Genomic DNA, 21355 nt, shown 5'->3' on the forward strand with positions numbered 1-21355 from the left:
GCATGACCCTTCTCTGATCCCTTGACCAAAATAGATAGATAAATAAAAGCTAAAGGGGGGACAAACATTTTTCATTGTCCTAAGTTGAGTAAATTATAAATAGTGAGAGATTTGAGTGAAAATGCAATTGCTAAGCAAGATAATTGACTAGGATTCCTGTATCCACATATTTCCATTTCTTCTCATTTAGAGTGACATCATGAAGTGATGAAAGTAATAATATAGAGGAGGTAACAACATTATATTTGGTGGATATTTGAAATCAGGAGTAATTTGAATATAATTAAAATTTTAATAAAATTATGTATTATGACTTTTGTCAAGATCTACTTTTATCAGGATCCATTTTATACCTTCTGCATAAAAGTGTAATGTACTACTTCTGAATTATTTTCATTACTTTTTAATTTCAGTCATCTATAGAGGGATTTCAGAGGATTCCACTGAAAAAGGAGAGATTCTGCCATGAATTAGGAAGACACATCCTATGTGCAAATAATGCCATTCATATATATTTTATAATTCTTTCCCTGGTAGAAGGTGGAAACACCACCTTAAGGAAGAAAGATATCTGCCTCAATTATGGGAAGACTTTGAAACAGCCCCAGGCCAGCATTTGTGAAACCTGTTCAGAGCTCCTCTCTTCTGTCAGTGAAGAGCTGACTCAGATAAGAATTGGCCACAATTAAATTAAGCTTATGTGCGGAAATGTCAAGTTGGAGGGACTGCCCTGTGTGTTCATCATTGATTAGACCTGTGGAAATCCTTACCCGGAAGGGCCTTGTGCTGCCAGGATCTTGATGAACCCTGCATATATTAGAAAGGAGAGTGCTCACCACAGCCCATGTCTGGTGGTTGTGCAGCAGCCTTAGACATGGAACCATCTCTGTCACCTGTTCTATTTGAGCACCTTTGGGAGTGTCCTTAGCCCACATGCTCCCATGTTAGGTGTTGGATCCAGCTTCTATTGGCCTGCAAAGGGAACCTAAATTGTTTTTTTTTTTTCATTAAAAAAAGGCAGGAAATTTCCCCCAAAGTCTTTCCCTCTTGTCTTAGCCATCGAATGTATTGCAAAGCTCTCAAATGATTTCACACTGACATTTTTAGTCTTTGATTTTTCCTTTAGGTTAACTCATCGATTATGGCTTTTTTGATAGGCAGGAAAATCTTACAGTCAATCAGATGATAGGCATAACATGATGTATTAGAATTATTATATACTTCTTTGAATTTGAATAGGGTAATTTGAAATTACGTATTCTACCATAAGTACTCCCTCCATTATATACATAAATATATAAATACTTAGGGGTATAAAAAGCATCATACATTATTGACTATATTCTACTTATATGTGTATGGTTCAGTAGTATTAAGTATATTCTTATTGTCTAATACAACTGTAAATTAAAGGTTTGAGGTGGTACTAATTCAGGGTCAAAGGCACACAATGTGTCACATAGATTGTGATCATGTTGTAATTTGTAAATGAAATTAAAATTGAATCAATGGAGAAGGAAGAAGAACTATAACAAGAGATCATTTTTAAATTTCCCCCTAAAAGACACAACAAAACCTAAAGTTTCAAAAGCAACAGATGGATAAATGTTGTATCATAAGGTTATATATTCTATATACCTTTTATATGAACCTGAAGGGCAAAATTATATGAATAATTAATTTGTCTGTTTCAAGTTTATTAATGAAGAGAGCAATAATCTGTTGAGAACAGATCTTAAGTGTTTTACAAAACAAATAATGAGTAATTATCTGATTGCAAAACCAAATAATCTAAATTACTATATAATATTTCTTGGTGGTTTCTGAGTGAAATAGCAAATCCAAGATTGCTCTTTAGGAGAAGTAAACTCATAGATGACATGGCTTTCATCTGAGTTTCTATGGCAATATGTAAATAATCATGTTCTTTCAACTTCTAGAAAATCACATTGAAACCCAGTAGTGTTATAACCATTCATTTTTGGTCCAGGCCTTGGGCTTTCATCTAGAGCTACCATCCACTAGCCTGGTTGTGATGTGCACACAGCTTTGAGTGCCATCATTTCACTTCCAAGGGCAGGGTGCTGCTTGGTAATACCCCTGAAGTGCCTTCTCCCAACCTCCCTAACTAGAAATGCACACTTTCAAGTTAGCTTAGATGACATAGCAGGGATGCACAGGACACAGCAACATGGTGAGCCCTCTTTCTGTGTTGGATGTTATTTCCCAATTTAGCAAATGCTTCTCAGATGCCAGGTATTTGTTCTTGCAGAATATTTGTGAGGCAAAAGCCTAGTTGATGCCAAAACATATGGTTAAGCATATTTGGTCTAAATAATTTTTCACTAACTATGTCTCTATGTCATTTGTTTTATCTTTCAAAAAATTTATAAGTAATGGAAAGGTGATTTTTTTTTACCCACATGAAGCTCAGAACTAACGTGTTGTTTTGACGTAGAAAATGGCAGTTCCTGGGAAAGAGTTGTGGAGCTTAGTAGAGTCTTTTAAACTTTAAGTGTTTGGTGTATAAACTTTTCTGTTGCTAATTTTATTATTAATATTATTTACTTTTGTCTCATAGAATCTGCTAATAACACATGAGAGATTGACAAGCAAGCTTATATTTGTAGTGACTGAGTGACATTTGCTCATAGTGGTCAAATCTCTAGGGCTTCTTTCTTTAGTTAAAAGAAAGAGGAAAATGGGAAAGGTCTGTTAAACACAATAGAAATCTATTCTAAATGAAAATTCAGATCTGAACCCCTTGGGTAGAATAGTTTGGTAAAGGTTAAACAAACCTTCTCTCACTCTTGTGGGACTTTAAAATAAATTTCATCTAAATTCTTGTCAGCTTTCCTGTACAGCTGTCCCCAAACATCTGCTGTGGATGCTCAAAATTGCCACTTCCCCCTTTCACCGTTTACATATGCTTATGTAAACTATTTATTTGTAATACATAATTAGTGGCAAAGTGTATGCTTCGTTTTTAACTACATATACTCAGGGGTGGACTAGAAGAAAACCATCTACTTAAATATGTGGAATGAATCTGCTTGGTTTAAGGCTTGTCTGAGCAATGGTCTCATTCACTTTCCAGAAGCTGTGGCGTGTAAGGGGTATTTTAAGTCTATTTAGATTATTGTAGCATGGGGTAGAATTGTGGGAGTTGTGCTTTGTTTCTCCATCCAGGGCAGGGCTTAATAGTCTGCCTTATAAACTGCCTTATAGACCATGCTTCAGAATAAAATGATTTCCCCCAAAGTTATGGAAAAGTGTGGCTGCTTGAATGCTGGGGAGTATGTCGTCTTAGTAGTCATGCAGAGAAAATTATGTAAACCTCTGGAGACATGGCCTTGTGTTGACCTGGAAAGATCAATCTTCCAGGGTCTTGATTTTGTTGGCAGAGTAATGCTTCTGTAAAGAGTGAGATTCAAGTCAGGTTGGTCGAAGACTGGAGAACATTAGTCCTTGGGAGCAAACAGGGATTTTAGCTGTCAGGGTGACTGATGGCCTTGCCACATGTGAATGCTTCCTGGAGAAATCAGGCCAAATTATTCTACCACTGAGAGGAGAAGGTCCCTTCATTCTCTGTTCTGGCCAGAGAGCTCAGAACCCTGCCAGGATCCTATTGTGTGGATGAAAATCATTGGGGCACTAGCATAAGGATGTCCAATTCTTCCCATAAGATTCCCAGAAATAACCTCACCTGGGATATTATTCTGGGAATATTTCAATGGCAGCAGAAGGGCTCTGTGCAGTGTCTCTGCCATGCCACTATTCTTTTGGTAATTTTTTTCTATATTCTGGTCTCGATCCTTCTCAATATAATTTCACCACATTCCCTAACCTAGGGTTTCTCAACCTCCACATTATAGACATTTAGGACAGTTAATTCTTTGCTTTGGGGCTGTTCTGTGTAGAATGTTTAACATCATTTCTGACCTATGCCCCCTAGATACCAGTCTCCTCATTGTGGTAACAAAAATGTCTGTAGACATTGCCACGTGCCTTCTGGGAGTTCAAAATTGCTTCCAGTTGAAAACTACTAATTTATCCTATATTTTCTTAGAATTTCATAAGATATTTATGATTCATTGGCAATAAATAATCACTGAGCACCTTCTATATCCAAAAATATTTGGTAGGGGCAATAGCAATATCCATAAGAGATAGTCCCCTTCTTTATATAGTTTACAGTCAAGTTGGAACAACTGATAATAATCAAATAGTTTTACTAAAATGTGCTTAGAATGTCAGTAAGTATGGCAAAGGAAATGTACTGGGTGCTCTGATAACACAACTAGTCTTGGGCATGCTAGAAGACACCCTGCTTGTGTTTTTGTGATAGGGAGCTGGGGAAAGAAAAAAAGAGTTGAACTTGGGGAAACATGTGCAAAGCACCTGAGGAGGAGATGCTCTGCCAGGAACAGAAAGAAGGCTTATGCATCCAGAGCACAGAGAGCGGTCTGAGATGATGCAAAATAATAATCATAATAATAATACATAAATAATTAAAAAATAAAATAAAGATTAATCAGGGCCAAATTTGGCAGAACCTTCTCAGCCTTGTTGACAGTCTTGGCCTTTTTTGTCCTGAAAGTCTGGGAAAGATATTGAAGTGTTTCAACAGGGCTAGGATATACTGAGGTTTTTAACTATGTGGCTGATTTGCTGTAGCGGGAATGCTGTGCGGCAGGTGAGGGTGCTGTTCTTTCCTGCACGGAGTTCTCATGTCTGGTCCTGTACTGGTACTCTCAGTCTCAGAGGCCATGAAGTCTGATCTGCTCCCTCTCCAAGGCCCTGGATTTGAACTCACTGAGTTCTACATGCATTTTCTTTTAGAAAACTGTTACATTTGATTCATCTTTTAATTATGCCTTTCATTTTTAAAAGTAACATCAAGGTCCCAAGAAGGGGATTGGGAAAACAAGTAGATTTTCCTTGTTCATGGAACTTTATTTGAAGGATACAGTATATCCCAAGAAGTCCTTCCATTGTCCACATCACTCATGGGGCTGGATTTTTTCAGAATTATGATGTACAGCAAAATTAACAGAGACTCAGGAAGTAGTTCATCATATCTTTTGGTGAGTTCAATAGCCTGCCTTGTTCTTGTTCTCTTCATTATTCTTCCAGAAGAGGACCTGCCCTTGGCCTCACCCTCTGTGGCAGAGCCTTTATGGACAGCACTCTGTTCAGGCCAATTCTGAAGCACTGAGTGTTCTTACACCTAGTTTACTTATGGCTGCTTAAGGATATAATGCTAAAGTTGTATATGCTGGAAACAATTAGCTAGAAATTCTTGAAAGACTCTTTAGTCATGTGTCTATAAAAATGTCTACAAATATCCCACCCCTCTAAGAAAATATGCTCCCTTTCTTAAGTAAACACATAATAAGATCCAATAGACTCATGATTTTGCAGCCTTGGGCTTTTATAGTTGAGATGGAGAGTAATTGAGAGTTGTCCATGTTGACCTGATCTTGGGAATATTGTGGGTAGTTTCCACCTGGGAATTGAACCAGCGACCCTAGTCTCATTAGCACTGAGTACTAATCGAGGCATCTTTGGCATCAATGTATAAGCCAATAATAAATAACTTTAATGGGGAGTATGGGAAAGCTGGAAGCAACCAAATTTGCATTTTGCCTTATTTGCTAAGATGCTTGTCAGTGATGGCAATGTGAAGAGACAAGACTGACAGGATTTCTGGATTGTCAGCAAACTTCTAGATGCCATTTCTTGACCCATATGAGAGCTGTTTTAAATCCTGGAACATTTTTTGCAGCCTATTTCCAAATAATTTTCTTTGCCTCCTCTGGTGTTATAATTTCTCTTGATATACACTGTGTTTATCTAAATGTTTTTTTTTAAACTCTTTAAGTTCATGCAGATTGCTGCCTGAGGTAGTCTCAGCAATTTCCTGAAATTATTTCTTAATTTCTTATATAATTATATTCACCCCATCCTCCCTTTTCCTGACCTTCATAAGACTACTTATAATATGGTAGTGTCCTATTATAGACAGTTGAGTATCTCTTGTCTCCTTAAATTTATTTAGCAATTATACATTGGTTACCTACCATATGAGAACTCAGTGTTGCTGCCTTATATTCTGAGTTGATGTTTCACCAAATAGACACTTCAAAAAAAGCCCATCTGAGCTTGTAGTTTGCTTTGACCAGGGTAAAATCTGGTTCTATGTGCAATCATAAGAAGATTGAAAATTGAATTTTTTTCCTGAAGAAGTCTGCCGAAGGTTCAGGATGTTTTCTCATTTATATCATGCTCCTCTGGGGTTTCAGTTCTGTTGGAAATGGGCATGTGATGGTCTTTTACTTGACTTATGTCACAGTTCTGTGCATGTCCCAGCCCTGCCATCACGCACTGGCTTTCACTGGCCCTGCAAGGCCTCAGTTCCTCAGCAGGAAAGGGGCCTGTGCATAGAGCCCCTTCATATTTTGTTCCCATGATTCTGGATTTAAAGACTCAGATACTTGTTTTCTTGAAGAAGACTCACTTTTAAAGGGTGATGGCAATTGGGATGGCTATAGAGATGCTAACTTTTGGAAATATGGCAGATGGCATGGACTTGACCGAGCAATAAATATCCATCATATCAGAATATAGAAAGCAGAGGGCTTTAAGAGCACCTTTTCTCTCAACTACCTTGTGGTTAGTTACTATTGGAATTAATATTTAAAGACATTTGTTGCATTAGAAATGATTTGGGCCTCTTCCCTTTTTAGGTACTTATTCCAGTTTAAATACTATGACTGCAAAAGGATATATTTTGTTTTGTTTTGTTTTGTTGTTTTGTTTTTCTTAACTGGAGCATGAAAGAATACTAATGTACTTACCCTTTGGTTTCTGTCAGCAAGGCCCACCAGAGAAAATTTGAAATCATGAATTTTTTTTTCTGGAACATTTTCACAGCCAAGCATAGGAACAAATTATATCCTCTCCATACATTTTTTTTCTCTCTCTTACACCATGATGAATTTCTTTCTCCAGAGGGAGAAGTGATTTTTTAAAAGGCTTGAACAACATGCTAATCTTTCCTTCTGATAGCCCCTGGTTGAATTACCCATGAATTTGAAGCATTTACTGATGAAATGATACTTGACATTAACCAGTGTTGTATGGAAATATTTCCAGCACCTGGGGAGAAAATAAAGGAGGGTATTCATAACACTGCCGCTGTGTGGCTGAATCTTCCATTTTTCTCAGAATCAATCTGAATTATGCTTGCTTCATGCTGACTGACTTTTCTCCTGAGAGACCACTTTTGGACAACAGAAAGATTTGCACCACTGGAAAAAGTTAGAATTTACAGTATTATTATAATAAAAAAGGTTGGGTTTGGGTAATGGTCTGCTTGACTGGTTGGCAGATCAACTGGGGACTTGGTTTGGGAATTTTTTTTTTCATTGTGCAAAATGACAGAAGGTGATATATCCCTATAAATCAAATACCCGGCTGGCTTGTAAAGCCTTGCTTCAATATGGAGCACAGAGTAGACAGGCAGAATTTCCAGAGAAAGATGAAATATGAAAATTGGCTTTTGATTTTATATCTCTGGGTGGTTTTGATTTGGCAAAGTGCTTTTGGCCTTTGACAAAGTAAAAATAGATGATGATTTTTTTTAAAAAAATATATGGATTATTCAACAAGATTATTCCCCTTATGTCATTTTTTTGTAGCTCACAGAACTGCAAATTCTCTATTTGCTGCTTTTTAAATGGAAAAGAAAATAGCATAACCAGGGATGGAGCAGCCCTTTCGTTCTTGGGTTGAAATGTATGCATGTGCTCATCTGACCCATGTTTGAGCAGTTTCTTTAGGAGTATTGCTTAGCTCCGTTTCAATGAGAGTTCATACACTATGGTGTGATGTAGAAGGAAAAGCGATGAACTAGACTCAAGAATCCTGGGGTTTCCACCCCGCCTCCAAAACTTTTCAGGCAACTGTTTGGAAATCAGGAGCTGAAAACTTTCTGTTGTTCAGAGACATAGTATCCTAATATAATTATAGTATATGTTGTAATGTGTCACATTTGTGGTGACACTGGTGTAAACAAACCTCTTGTGCTGCCAGTGGGATAAATATAGCATGTTTGGTTCTGTACAGCACGTCATACTTGATAATGATAGTAAATGACAGTGTGACCAGTTTATGTATTTACCATGCTATCCTTATAGTATTTAGAGTGAACTCCTTCTTTTAAAAGTTAAGTTTTCTGTAAAGGTGGGTGCCTTGTTACACTGGCAGCAGCCTCATGCATCTCATACTACCCACCTCATGACTGCATTTCTCAGAATGCACGCATTCTTTAAGTGATAGGTGTCTGTATTTATTAAATCCTGAAGACAGACCATGGAGCCTAATTTATAATAGTGAAAATAGATGATAAACAATAAATGGACACTGTGGCTTCATATGCAGATAATAGTTCAGGGCAAATTATTAGAATTGACTATGGATGGGAGATGGGGAAGATTTATTTTGGAGCATATTAAAGGCTCCAGGAAGTTCTAAGTTAAGGAAAGTTAAGAAATCTCTTTACCTTTGTTAAATAAATATTTTCCAAAGGGCTTTTTGTTTGTTTGTTTTGTTGCATAGCTGTTTACATCTCATATAATTCGTGTTGTGAAACAGAGTTTGGGAAAGGAGGGACTATTTATTTCCCTAAGACCTTCATGTTTTATGATTATGTTCCTAGTTTCTTGGATCCTCATTTTTGTCTTCTCTCTGGAGCATGCTGTAGATAGATTTTGGTGTGTGTTGACTAGCCCATTTTCACTAAAATATTAATTGGATTTTGGCTTTTTAGGGCACTTCTTTAGACACTAGAAAAAGAAGGAGGAATAAGACCTAGAACTTTCCTTCAGGAACCTGGCAGTCCAATAGATGACTTAAGAGCACACTTAGCAGCTTAAACATAAGGAAGGAAGTGCCAGCAGAGCCATTCTCAGAGGTACAATACAATGTGTATAGCAGAATTTTCAAAATGTAGTCCCAGAATCAGTGTCTCCTAGGAACCTATTAGAACTATAAATTCTCAGACCCCACCCGAGACTAATAGATTCAGAAACTCTGGGGTGGCCTAGTAATCCAAATTTAACCTGGCCTAGGAAGTTTGTGATCCCCTGTGTAGTTTGAATCACAGCTAAAGAAGTGGAGCTTACTTTTAGCTGGGAATCTTTGAGATAGCTTCATAGAGTAAAGTTTAGAAGATAATTAAAACTTGTAGAAGTGGATGTGTACAGACCTGGATTCATGAAAGAAGGAAGAGTAATAACAATGAAATTCACAGTGAATATCTGAGTTTCATTTTTAGCTGTTCCCTGGCACATTGTGTGACTTTGTTCCTATCACTTTATTCTCTCAATCTATTTCCTCAGTGGTAAAACTAAGGTGTTGGGCTGGATAGCTTTATGACCCCACTTGGCTATAAAACTCAGTGACTTTATGTGGCTTAGCTAAACATTTCATTATATAATCTGAATAAAGGCATGGCATGGATTATTTGTGATCTGAATACCTAGCATATTATTGTATGTGCTGTCCAACTACAATGGTTTTTATTAAAACATTCACACACACACACACACACACACACACACACACACACACTTTTTCTTCTTTGCAGGCAATCATTAGCATGAGCCAGAGAGTACAACTTTATTCCCAAGTGTGTCATACAGACAGTCTATAACTGATTTCAGGAGCAAGGACCCAGAACATAAAGTAGTACCATGAGGATGGTAATTTGAGCAGTATCAGAATGGGCTGCTCCAGAATATAGGCTTAGCAGCATCTGGCTGTTCTGGGACTCATCACAAAGAGAAATCTTGTTCAAACTCCCCAGGAATTAAATATCAGGTCTGAAGAGTAGGTCCCTAAAGCCGCTGTAGTTTCCTAAATTTAAAAGTGTTCTTGCAGGAGTGGGAACAAATTATAGACTGTGGCAATAGCCTGTCATCCATGTCACCATATACAGGACTCCTTTGTGACACTGACTGCAAACCCTGGCATGAGCCTGGCATCTGTGGAAGGGACATTTTGTATCAGGGACAGGGCCCCCAGATTATTTATTCTTAACCTAGGTGTCACTAATTTTCTGTTCTGTCTCTGCTTCTGAACACTCAATTAATGATAATGTCAGTTAATATTTATAGAACATTTACTATGTGCTAGACACTATGCAAAGTCTTCAACATGACAGTGGGAATTTTACAGATAGAAAAATTGAGACTTAAGAAACTTTAGGTATTTGTCCTGGATCACTCAGCCAAACATGGCAAAGCTGGGATTCAATTCAAGTTTGTCTGACCTTTGGGACAAATATAGTAACCTTCCTTTGTTTTAAAAAAGAAATGACATCTGTTCTTTAATCTTTGATGTGGCTTTTCCTATAGGGAATGAAATTGTGAAGTGGTTGTGAATTTCCTTTTCTATAAATCTTCCTTAATGACAATATCCGCTAACAATTATATACCTACTATGTGCCAGAAAGTGTTTTAGGTGCTTCATATTTATTTACTCCACTCTGGTCTGGTAGGCACTGTTGTTTTGATTTTGTAGAAGAAATCAAGGCCACGGAGGTTCAGTAAAGTTTCCAAGTTGTGCAGCTAGTGAACAGCAGAGCTGGGACATATACCCAGGCAGTTGTGTACCTAAGTGTGTGTTCTAGAACAATGCATGCCTTCGTGCCTGTGAGGGTCCCACAGCACACACCTGAGCAGACACTACTCTTCCATTTGTAGTATGAACACAAGTCATTTTCATTAGGGACACCTGGAAGGGGAGATTCCATATGTTGACTTTGTTCTTTTGTTTTGCAGTTTGTCACAACCTATTTCCTCAGTAACCTCTTTCTCTCCATAGAGAACCTTTTAATAATATATAAGATAGGGAATATGGAGTGAAAATGGAATATTTTTTTCAGATGTTTTACTCTTCAGAGGTCTCAGCTATTTAAGGAGGCCAGTTTAATGGTAGCAGAAAACAGCTTCACAAGGTTAACAAAGCAAGCCCAGACACCTGCAGAGTCAAGGATGTCCCAGACACTTGGCTTTAGTGACTGCTTGTTTTAGTCAGCCTTTCCACCTCAATGTCAAAAAAAACCTGACAAGAACAACATAGGAGGAAATATAATTTGGGGGTTGTGGTTTTAAAGGTTTTATTCCACAGACAGCCAACTCCATTGCTCTGGGCCCAAGGTGGAACAGAACACTATGGTGGAAGGGTGTGGCACAGGACATGGCAGTTAAGAAGCAGAAGAGATCCACTCACCAGGGACAAAATATAAACCCCAAAGGCATGCCCCCAGTGACCCACTTCCTCCAGCCACACACAGCCTGCCTAAAGCTACCCCTCAGTTAATCCACATTAGTGGATTAATTCATCCATTAGGTTAAGGCTCTCATACCCTAATCATTTCACCTCTGAAAATGTTTGCATTGTCTAACATATGAGCTGTAGGAGGACACCTCATATCTAAATCATAACACTACTGTTCCCTGCCCCTGAAGTCTTTGGTATTTACTTATCTCCCAGAAGGAAAAATCTGTGTGCCCTTCTGAGTCCCACACCAAGATCCATCCGAACAGAGCGAGAAGGGCAGAATGGGGAAGCACACAAGGGCTGCCTCTGAAAAATAAATGTCTCAAAGATTAATGGCTCGATGATCTCTTTGGAGATTGTATAAAAGTTATTGATTATGTTACTAAGTTGTAGAAAATAGGTTCTGAGGCTGGGAACTAAGTGCTTTCTTTAAAATAATCTAGAAGCAGCAGTATAAATCAATGTGAAGAGCATCTCAAACACCTTAAGTATCATATCGGCTTCACATGCAGCTTGGCTTCTATGTGGGAAAAAAATCTGAACAGTTATCTTGGAAAGCTAAAAAAAAAAAAAAAAAGACATCAGCTGGGTGTTGTGGTGCACACTTTAATCTCAGCAACTTGGGAGGCTAAGGCAGGAGAATTGCAAGTTCAAAGCCAGCATCAGTAACTTTGCAAGTAACTCCAAACAACTTAGAGAAACCCTGCCTCAAAATAAAAAGGGCTGGGATGTGGGATGTGGCTTAGTGGTTAAGAGCCCCTGCGTTCAATTACTGGTAGGAAAAAAAAAGGCATCAAATGGGGTTGTGGCTCAGTGGTCCAGTGCTCTCCTAGCACGCGCAAGGCACGGGGTTCAATCCTCAGCACCACATAACATAATAAATAAAACAAATGTATAAAAATCTTATAATAAAGTCTTAACTTCTAGCACTTGTATATTTCCCATATCAGTGGAAAAGGGGCAAGCTACAATGATTTATGCCAAATATTTTTTTCTTATGCAAAAATAAAGATACAAAATACTATATGATTTTTTTGTTTTGTTTTGTTCTGTTTTAACAACTGAATCTGATGAGTTCAGTCTTGTTCAGTTATTTTGGAGTTAAACTAAATTTTAGTGCACTATCCTATTCATGTATTTAATCATGTTTTGAAATATTTTCAACTTGCCTGTATGACCAGTCATTATGGATAAGAAAAAATGTCAACTGTGTATCTTGCTGAAAGAAAGAAACAGTATGCAGAAGTATCAATTTTTGCATAGTAAAATGAGATTTTTGTTTTCATATTGTGACAACATTCTTTGCTCTGAAGGATTCAAAAAAAGGTCTTTAAAGGTAACTACACCCATAGGAACATTAAATGATTATTCATAAACAGTTAAATACTTAAAGGAGCAAGTAGCACCAGGGGGAGTAATAAAGTGTCAGAACATGAAAATCACTCCAAACTGACAGTAAAACGGGCTTTGAGATTGTCACGTGGTTCTGTGGACAACAATACAATTGATGCACTTTACAGCTTGGTGTTAGCTCTGCACCTTTGGAGAACTGAGACCTTTTTACTTAATGGGCCTCTGTTTCCTCACCTGTAAACCCAGAAGATTAGACAAAACGATCTTTAAGGCTCTTTTTAACCTGTATAATTTCCAGATTCTGTTTTCTGAGGTAAGATGTGCTTATTTGGGAGGATTTGGAAACTCAGTATGTTAAAGGCCTCTGGGTCCCTGGTTCATCCGTGCTGCAATGTTCCATTGTTTGTCTCTCCTCTAGCAGGTGCTTTACTGGATGCCAGGAATGGAATGATTCTCAAATGCCATTCTTCTCGTGGGGTTTCCTTCAGCATGGGGTTCAGGGTGGGGTGGTGAGTGAAGTCAGAAAAGTTCAGCTGAACAGAATTTATGGTTGGGTAGGTTTCCCTCTCTGGTCGCTATGGAGTCTGGACTCCTGGGGCAAAATATCAGCAAAACTGCTCTCCAAGGTAGTCTCCACAGCTTAAAATGATGAGTGGGAAATGAGGCAGAAACTGAATTTGTTATTTCCCTGGAGCACTAAGGGTACTCCCAGCGTTTTACTTGGAGAGAGTGTAACCTGGCCTTTGTATCCCCCTGCAAGAGCCTGTTTCACTGCGCTGTCATTCCAGTGAAACTAAAAATGCCTCCATAGTTTGGGAATATTTTCAGATGATGGAAAAAAGGTCTATGGAATATCATTCAACATTCTGCTAGTCCAATCTATGATGGGTTAAGAGGGATCCATCACTCTCATATGTCAGACAAACATACTGTACAAAATAGGCACCTCCATTGGCAAGGGCCCTGTGGGGTGCTCCATTCTCCCAGGTGGTGCATTCTAACTTACCTCATCCAAAAAAACCCCAAAGTATTCTTTTTTTTAACAAAGTTTCCTCTGAAATGACCAGCATCCCAGTGGTGTCACTCAAGGAACCTTTTGGGCAGCATTGCTAGCCATCTGCCTTGATCTCTGTCCTGGTTTCTTGAGCTGTTTCTGTTTCTCATAGTTATGACATGAGACATTTCCTGAGGACAGATAGAGGAGCTGCACATGAAGCTGACTTTTTTTTTATATAAAGTATTATGTCTTTTCATGTTTGCAAGCTTTCTTCCCTTTTCTACCTGCTACTCAGTGTTTTCTAGTTGTTTCAGCAGATGACAGCAGCCAAACATATTTCATCCCCAGTTGAAACCAAGCATATGCCCCGAGATTTTCTTTATAAATCTCATAAGATAGAGCTAGCAAGAAACAGGAAGACCTTAGGGTGGGGATCAGGAATGACCTGAGCTCTAATATAGACTCTGCTACTAGGAAAAGGAGGTTTGACATTCTCATTCACAGCAAGGCTAAAATATTATTTGCCGTGCCAGTCTTGGATTAAAAAGTGTTTTTAAAACTACAAAAATAATTTGTGATGCTTAAAATGTTAAACTTCTGGAGGGGATAATTTTAGCTTGAAGTCAGTAATTAGAACTAATATAAAACCATAAAGTAGATAACTAAATAGAGGTACTAGATGAATTATCTGTTTTGCCATCAGTGATATTTGTTGACTGGTTCAATAGAATTTAATTATATCATCTCCATTTCCAGGAGTCTTAATCTTCATTCTCACTTATTAATAATTTAGAGAGAATGCTTATGTGGTGAGGAAAAGCATCACTTTTGGAGTGAAAAGGCTCAGGGTCTGATATTCTGCTTTGCCACTTAGTACCAGAGGGATATTGCTTGGGCCAATGGCCCAATCAAATAGAGCAACTTCTCTAATCCTCAGTTTTCTTGTGTGTGGTTGAGTTAAATAGCACCTGTTGTTCAGGATTCTTGTGAAGATTAAATATTACCAAGTGGGAAATGGCACAGTGCTTACATCATCATATGTCTTCAGAAGGATTCACTTCTCATGTACTCCATCTCTACACCCCTATAGAAGAGGATGAGAAAGGAACTGTCAGGGATGTGGCTGAAGAGTATGAGTTGGTGTAAGAAATCATATTTGGAAACTTCAAAAATATGAGCTATCATACTCATAGACTCAAGCATTCCTCCCCTTCCCATCCAAGCCCCATGTTAGAAATTTGATAGATTTTACTGGTTAGGACAGAAAATTGTTTTTATCTTTTAATCTAATTGGTCATAGAACTATGGACTATCAAAATTTAGTAGTCACTGATGAAAATAATTGAACATAGCTCTTGAACTCATTAAATTTTTCTTGCAAGAAATTGTTACCTCCTTTGTTCTGAGTAGTGAGTCCACAGAGGGATATTACTTAGGATATGCAGTTCCTCGGGATCATTCATCCTCTCTGCTTTATTACATGGTGGCTTGTTCCTTCTCATGGTGTTGGATTGTATATAAATGTTGATTGTATTAGTGATATTTTGAAATGTTTCATTAAAACACTATAATTATATGTAAGTAATTGTATAAACCCTTATAAACAATATTCATTGAAAAAACTTAGAGAATGAAAATATGCCTCCAAATCCTGCAATAGTTAAGCCTTTTAAAATATAAAGATGCAACTGAATATATACATGTTAAAAATAATAGGCTCATTCCATACATTCTATTTGAGGACCTTTTTTATTTTGCATTATCTTTTACTGTACCTGAAAATATACATCTTTGTAATATTATTTTTAATGACTAGGAAGTATTTTGCTTTATGAAGTTACCATGAGTTGTTTGACTATCAGTTGATATTCCTTTAGTATCATTTTAGTTATTTTAAACTGTGCTGTAATGAACATATATATAAATATTCTCCTAGGATAATTATGTAGATGGCAATTCTCAGAGATAAATGTGCTTAAGGCCTCCAATACATATTTCAAATTGACTTTCAGAATATAAGAAATCTTTTACCCATGAACTATGCCCTCAGCAATCTCAAAGTGTCTCTTTAAAAATATTCAAACAAGATGTAGTTAAATCCCCGTGTCTTTGAATTCCATATATCTAGCAGTGGTGGCTGAGTTCCTGTTTTTCTTAAATGGATATTTGAATAAAAAAAATTTATTATGAAGTTTTCTAATACACTGTTTAACAACAGGTATTTCCTCTTCTTTCTCTCACTCTCTTTCAGGAGAATTTATCTTTTTTTTTTCTCTTTCTGCTTCCCCCACCCCCCTCCAGGATGGAAGTATGATGTGATGGATATAATTATGGGACTCTGTGTGGGTACACGACCTCCTTCTTCTTGCCTCGTCCTCCTGCTTCTCAAGCTTTTGGCCACTGTATCCCAAGGGCTGCCAGGGACCGGGCCGCTGGGCTTCCACTTCACTCATTCCATTTACAATGCGACAGTGTATGAGAACTCCGCCGCAAGGACCTACGTCAGCAGCCAGAGTAGAATGGGCATCACCTTAATAGATCTGTCCTGGGATATCAAATACAGAATAGTGTCCGGAGACGAGGAAGGCTTTTTCAAAGCAGAGGAAGTCATCATTGCAGATTTCTGTTTCCTCAGAATAAGAACTAAAGGTGGCAATTCTGCCATACTGAATAGGGAAATTCAGGACAATTATTTATTGATTGTAAAAGGTTCTGTCAGAGGAGAGGATTTGGAAGCATGGACCAAAGTAAATATCCAGGTTTTAGATATGAATGACCTGAGGCCCCTGTTTTCACCCACAACCTACTCTGTTACAATAGCAGAAAGCACACCTCTGAGGACTAGTGTCGCCCAGGTGACAGCAACAGATGCAGATATTGGTTCCAATGGAGAATTCTACTACTACTTCAAAAACAAAGTTGATCTCTTTTCAGTTCACCCCACGAGTGGTGTTATCTCTTTAAGTGGACGGCTAAACTATGACGAAAAAAATAGGTACGATCTGGAGATTTTGGCTGTGGACCGGGGAATGAAACTCTACGGTAACAATGGAGTGAGCAGTACTGCCAAGCTTTATGTTCACATTGAACGTATAAATGAACACGCCCCAACCATCCACGTTGTCACTCATGTTCCCTATTCATTAGACAAAGAGCCGACATATGCGGTGGTGACAGTCGATGACCAAGATGAGGGGGCCAACGGAGAGATTGAATCTGTTTCCATTGTGGCTGGGGATCCTTTAGATCAGTTCTTCCTGGCTAAGGAAGGAAAGTGGATGAATGAGTACAAGATTCAGGAGAGGAAGCAGGTTGACTGGGAAAGCTTTGCCTATGGCTACAATCTCACCCTTCAAGCAAAAGACAAAGGGTCACCTCAGAAGTTTTCAGCACTAAAGATAGTTCACATTACCAACCCTAGAAGAGATACTGTCCCAGTTAGATTCGAAAAAGAGGTGTACGATGTGAGCATAAGTGAGTTTTCTCCTCCTGGTGTTGTGGTTGCTATAGTAAAATTAAATCCTGAACCTTTAGATGTGGAATATAAGTTATCTCCAAATGAGGATGCAGAGTACTTCAAAATTAATCCTCGGTCAGGTCTGATTGTCACAGCACAGCCACTGAATACCATTAAGAAGGAGGTTTATAAGTTGGAGGTAACAAACAAGGAAGGAGATTTAAAAGCACAAGTTACCATCAGCATCGAAGATGCAAATGACCACACCCCAGAATTTCAGCATCCACTGTATGATACTTTTGTGAATGAAAGTGTTCCTGTGGGAACGAGCATTCTTACTGTTTCAGCTTCTGATAAGGATAAAGGAGAAAATGGGTACATCACCTATAGTATTGCCAGCCTGAATATGTTACCATTTGCCATTAACCAGTTTACAGGTGTTATTAGCACAACTGAAGAATTGGATTTTGAATCCTCTCCTGAAACTTATAGATTCATCGTTAGAGCCTCTGACTGGGGTTCTCCATACCGCCATGAAAGTGAGGTAAATGTGACCATACGAATAGGGAATGTCAATGACAACAACCCTCTCTTTGAAAAAGTGGCTTGCCAGGGAGTTATTTCCTATGACTTTCCAGTTGGTGGTCACATCACCGCTGTCTCAGCAATCGATATTGATGAACTTGAACTTGTAAAGTACAAAATCATTTCTGGAAATGATCTTGGCTTCTTTTATTTAAACCCAGACTCTGGTGTTTTACAGCTTAAAAAGTCACTGATGAATTCTGGCATTAAAAATGGTAATTTTGCCCTCAGAATTACGGCAACTGATGGAGAGAATTTTGCAGACCCCATGGCTATTAACATTTCAGTTCTCCATGGGAAAGTGTCTTCAAAGAGCTTCAGCTGCAGAGAAACTCGTGTGGCTCAGAAACTGGCAGAAAAACTACTCATTAAAGCAAAAGCAAATGGGAAATTGAATCTGGAAGATGGATTTCTTGACTTTTATTCAGTTAATAGACAAGGACCACATTTCGACAAGTCTTTTCCTTCTGATGTGGCTGTGAAGGAGGATCTGCCGGTTGGTGCTAACATCCTGAAGATTAAAGCCTATGATGCTGACTCTGGCTTCAATGGAAAGGTGCTATTTACAATATCTGATGGAAATACAGATAGCTGCTTTAATATTGACATGGAGACTGGGCAACTTAAAGTGCTTATGCCTATGGATCGAGAGCACACTGACCTCTATCTCCTTAATATCAGTATCTATGACTTAGGTAATCCACAGAAATCATCATGGAGGTTGCTGACCATCAATGTGGAGGATGCTAATGATAACAGCCCAATTTTTCTTCAAGACAGTTACTCAGTTAACATTCTTGAAAGCTCAAGTATTGGTACGGAGATTATTCAAGTGGAAGCCAGAGACAAAGACTTGGGTTCTAATGGTGAAGTGACTTACTCAGTCTTGACAGATACACACCAGTTTGCCATCAATAGCTCAACTGGCATCATTTATGTTGCCGACCAATTGGACAGGGAATCCAAAGCAAACTATTCTTTGAAAATTGAAGCCAGAGACAGGGCAGAAAGTGGCCAGCAGCTGTTTTCGGTGGTCACTCTTAAGGTTTTTTTGGATGATGTCAATGACTGCTCCCCAGCTTTCATTCCGAGTAGCTATAGTGTGAAGGTACTTGAAGATCTCCCTGTTGGCACTGTCATAGCTTGGCTGGAGACCCATGATCCAGATCTTGGATTGGGGGGTCAGGTGCGTTACTCTTTGGTCAATGACTATAATGGGAGATTTGAAATAGATAAAGCAAGTGGTGCCATTCGCTTGAGCAAAGAGCTTGACTATGAAAAACAGCAGTTCTATAACCTCACTGTTCGGGCCAAAGACAAAGGGAGACCTGTTTCTCTGTCATCTGTTTCCTTTGTTGAAGTGGAAGTGGTGGATGTCAACGAAAACCTACACACACCCTATTTCCCAGACTTTGCTGTTGTTGGATCTGTAAAAGAAAACTCACGCATTGGAACAAGTGTGCTTCAGGTGACTGCCCGGGATGAAGACTCTGGAAGGGATGGAGAGATCCAGTACTCTATCAGGGATGGCAGTGGTCTTGGAAGGTTCAATATAGACGATGAAAGTGGTAAGTTTAATATTTTGTGACAGAAATGATTTTTCACCTCTTTAAAATCAACATTGGAAGAGGTGTATTTAGACACTCCAATATAATGATAAACGAGTTTGGATTTGGGACAATATAATGCAAAGTAATTTTTCTTCTTAGAACTTATTAGTTTATAAGATCTATTTATACTGTAATAGCCATGATTCCCAGTAGAAGTCATGGTTCTATTTTGTTTTATTTTTTTCCTGCTCAACACTACTGCTACCGGATTATCTTTTGATAAGCATAAGTAATTGTCACCTCTGTTGATTATACTCCTGACCCTCGTGAAATGAATAACTCTGATAAAGTAAATTACATTTGAATTGGATTTAAATTAGAAGTGTGAAATGGATTTTCAAGTGGATCATATATAGGAATCTTTCTTTTTCCAGCAAGGTTTTGCTGAAGTCACATTGCATTAGTGTCTTGATCTTTCATGTTTGATGGTTACATCTGGCCCTTGAGTGATAGGGGTTTGGGATTTACACTTTATATTCTCCACTAATACATAAAGGTGTGCTCCTACAGACATTTTACAACACAACAGAAGATCCATGTTGTGAATTTTATTTATAAACATTTTAATATTTTATTTGTGAAAATTTATTTTTTTATATAGCTTTAAAAACACAGGACACAATTGTCCCAATATTTTCATTGCTCTTTACCTGCTTATTTATTCTCAATCTTAGATACAGAATTTTTTTCAAATACCTGGTATTGTTATTATTTGTCTTTAAATGTACATGTCCCTGGACACATGCATGTGTCTGCATTCCATTATTAGTGCTGTGCATTTTTCTACTCTGAATAGATTACAGACATCTCAAGGGAGGAGTTGTATCATCTCTTTTCCTGTGTAAATGGCAATATTAGCTCTTTATAGTGTTCAGGGGAAATTTTTATTTATTAACCAATTTTCTACAATATTGAAAGAGTAGTTTTCTCCCTGACTTAGTTCAGGCTGCCATAATGAAATATCATGGTCTGAGTAGCTTAAACAACAGACATTCATTTCCCAGTTCTGGAAGCTAGAAGTCTGAGATCTGTGAGCCTTCCAGGGTCAAGGTGAAGACTTTGTTCTGGGTTTGCAGACTGCTAACTTTTTTTCTGTATCCTTTTAAATGGTAGAGAGGGTGCTTTGGTCTTTTGTTCTTAGAGTGTCACTAATGCCATCATGGAAACCACGCCATCATGACCTCATTTAAACCTAATTACTTCTCAAAGGTCCTACCTTCAAATACCATCACCTTTGGCAGAGGGCACATATTAACATATTACTTTTCAGAGACACAAATATTCAATCTATAATATTGAGACCCAGTGATGATGATGATGACTAGAACAGGTCTTAGGAAGGTATCATTACAGAGATGCTAACAGTATATTTATAATATTAGAAAAAGGATTTTAAAAACTATATTAAATATTGGGCAGGAATACAATTTTATATTCCCTTTCAAATTTAAACTATAGCTTTTGTTTGTATTCGTTCTAATAATGGCCAGTGTAAGTTGTAAAATTAATCTCCATATCATAATGAAGGAAAAGTTCAAAGTCAGGAAAATTCAGTCTTTCTGTATGCATAGTCTGTGTTTCATTTTTATCTCCTGTTATTTGGCTGAAATATATTTACATCTTTGAAGTACAAATCAAGAAGAGAAGGGAATTAAACTTTACTGAATGCCCACTCTGTGCTAAAACTCCAATTCTACTAACAATGACTTCATTGACACTGTTAGTCTTTTGAGGAAGGTCTTACTTAGTTTCCCCAATAGCGTCATGAGGTAGGATTAATAATTATCAGCTCATGAACTGAGTTTCCAAGGAGATATGCAACTTAGCACCTAGTTTCAAAGGTGGGTCTGAGTAGCTGCAGTCTACCATGCTTTCCTTTATCTGAAGACAAGTATGTGTTTCCTTGTGTATTCTCAAGCATACTTAAATTTGGTGTTCTGAAATCTGTAAGGCAATTGAGCATTAAACACTTTTCAAAATACTTACAACACTGGACTCACTGAC

At 38.0% G+C, this 21355-nt stretch overlaps 1 protein-coding gene across 2 annotated transcripts in view; it reads left to right on the forward strand.

Moving 5' to 3' along the window:
- The first annotated feature begins 16017 nt into the window (after positions 1-16017).
- The window catches only part of Fat3 (FAT atypical cadherin 3), a 484288-nt gene continuing 478950 nt past the window's right edge, over positions 16018-21355 (forward strand). For both annotated transcript variants that reach the window (XM_077797747.1, XM_026396113.2), the window contains exon 1: positions 16018-19309. In XM_077797747.1, the coding sequence (XP_077653873.1) occupies positions 16018-19309 (3292 nt within the window). The remainder of the gene's footprint in view (positions 19310-21355) is intronic.

This window comes from Urocitellus parryii, chromosome 4 (genome assembly GCF_045843805.1).
Source record: "Urocitellus parryii isolate mUroPar1 chromosome 4, mUroPar1.hap1, whole genome shotgun sequence".
Lineage (NCBI taxonomy): Eukaryota > Metazoa > Chordata > Mammalia > Rodentia > Sciuridae > Urocitellus > Urocitellus parryii.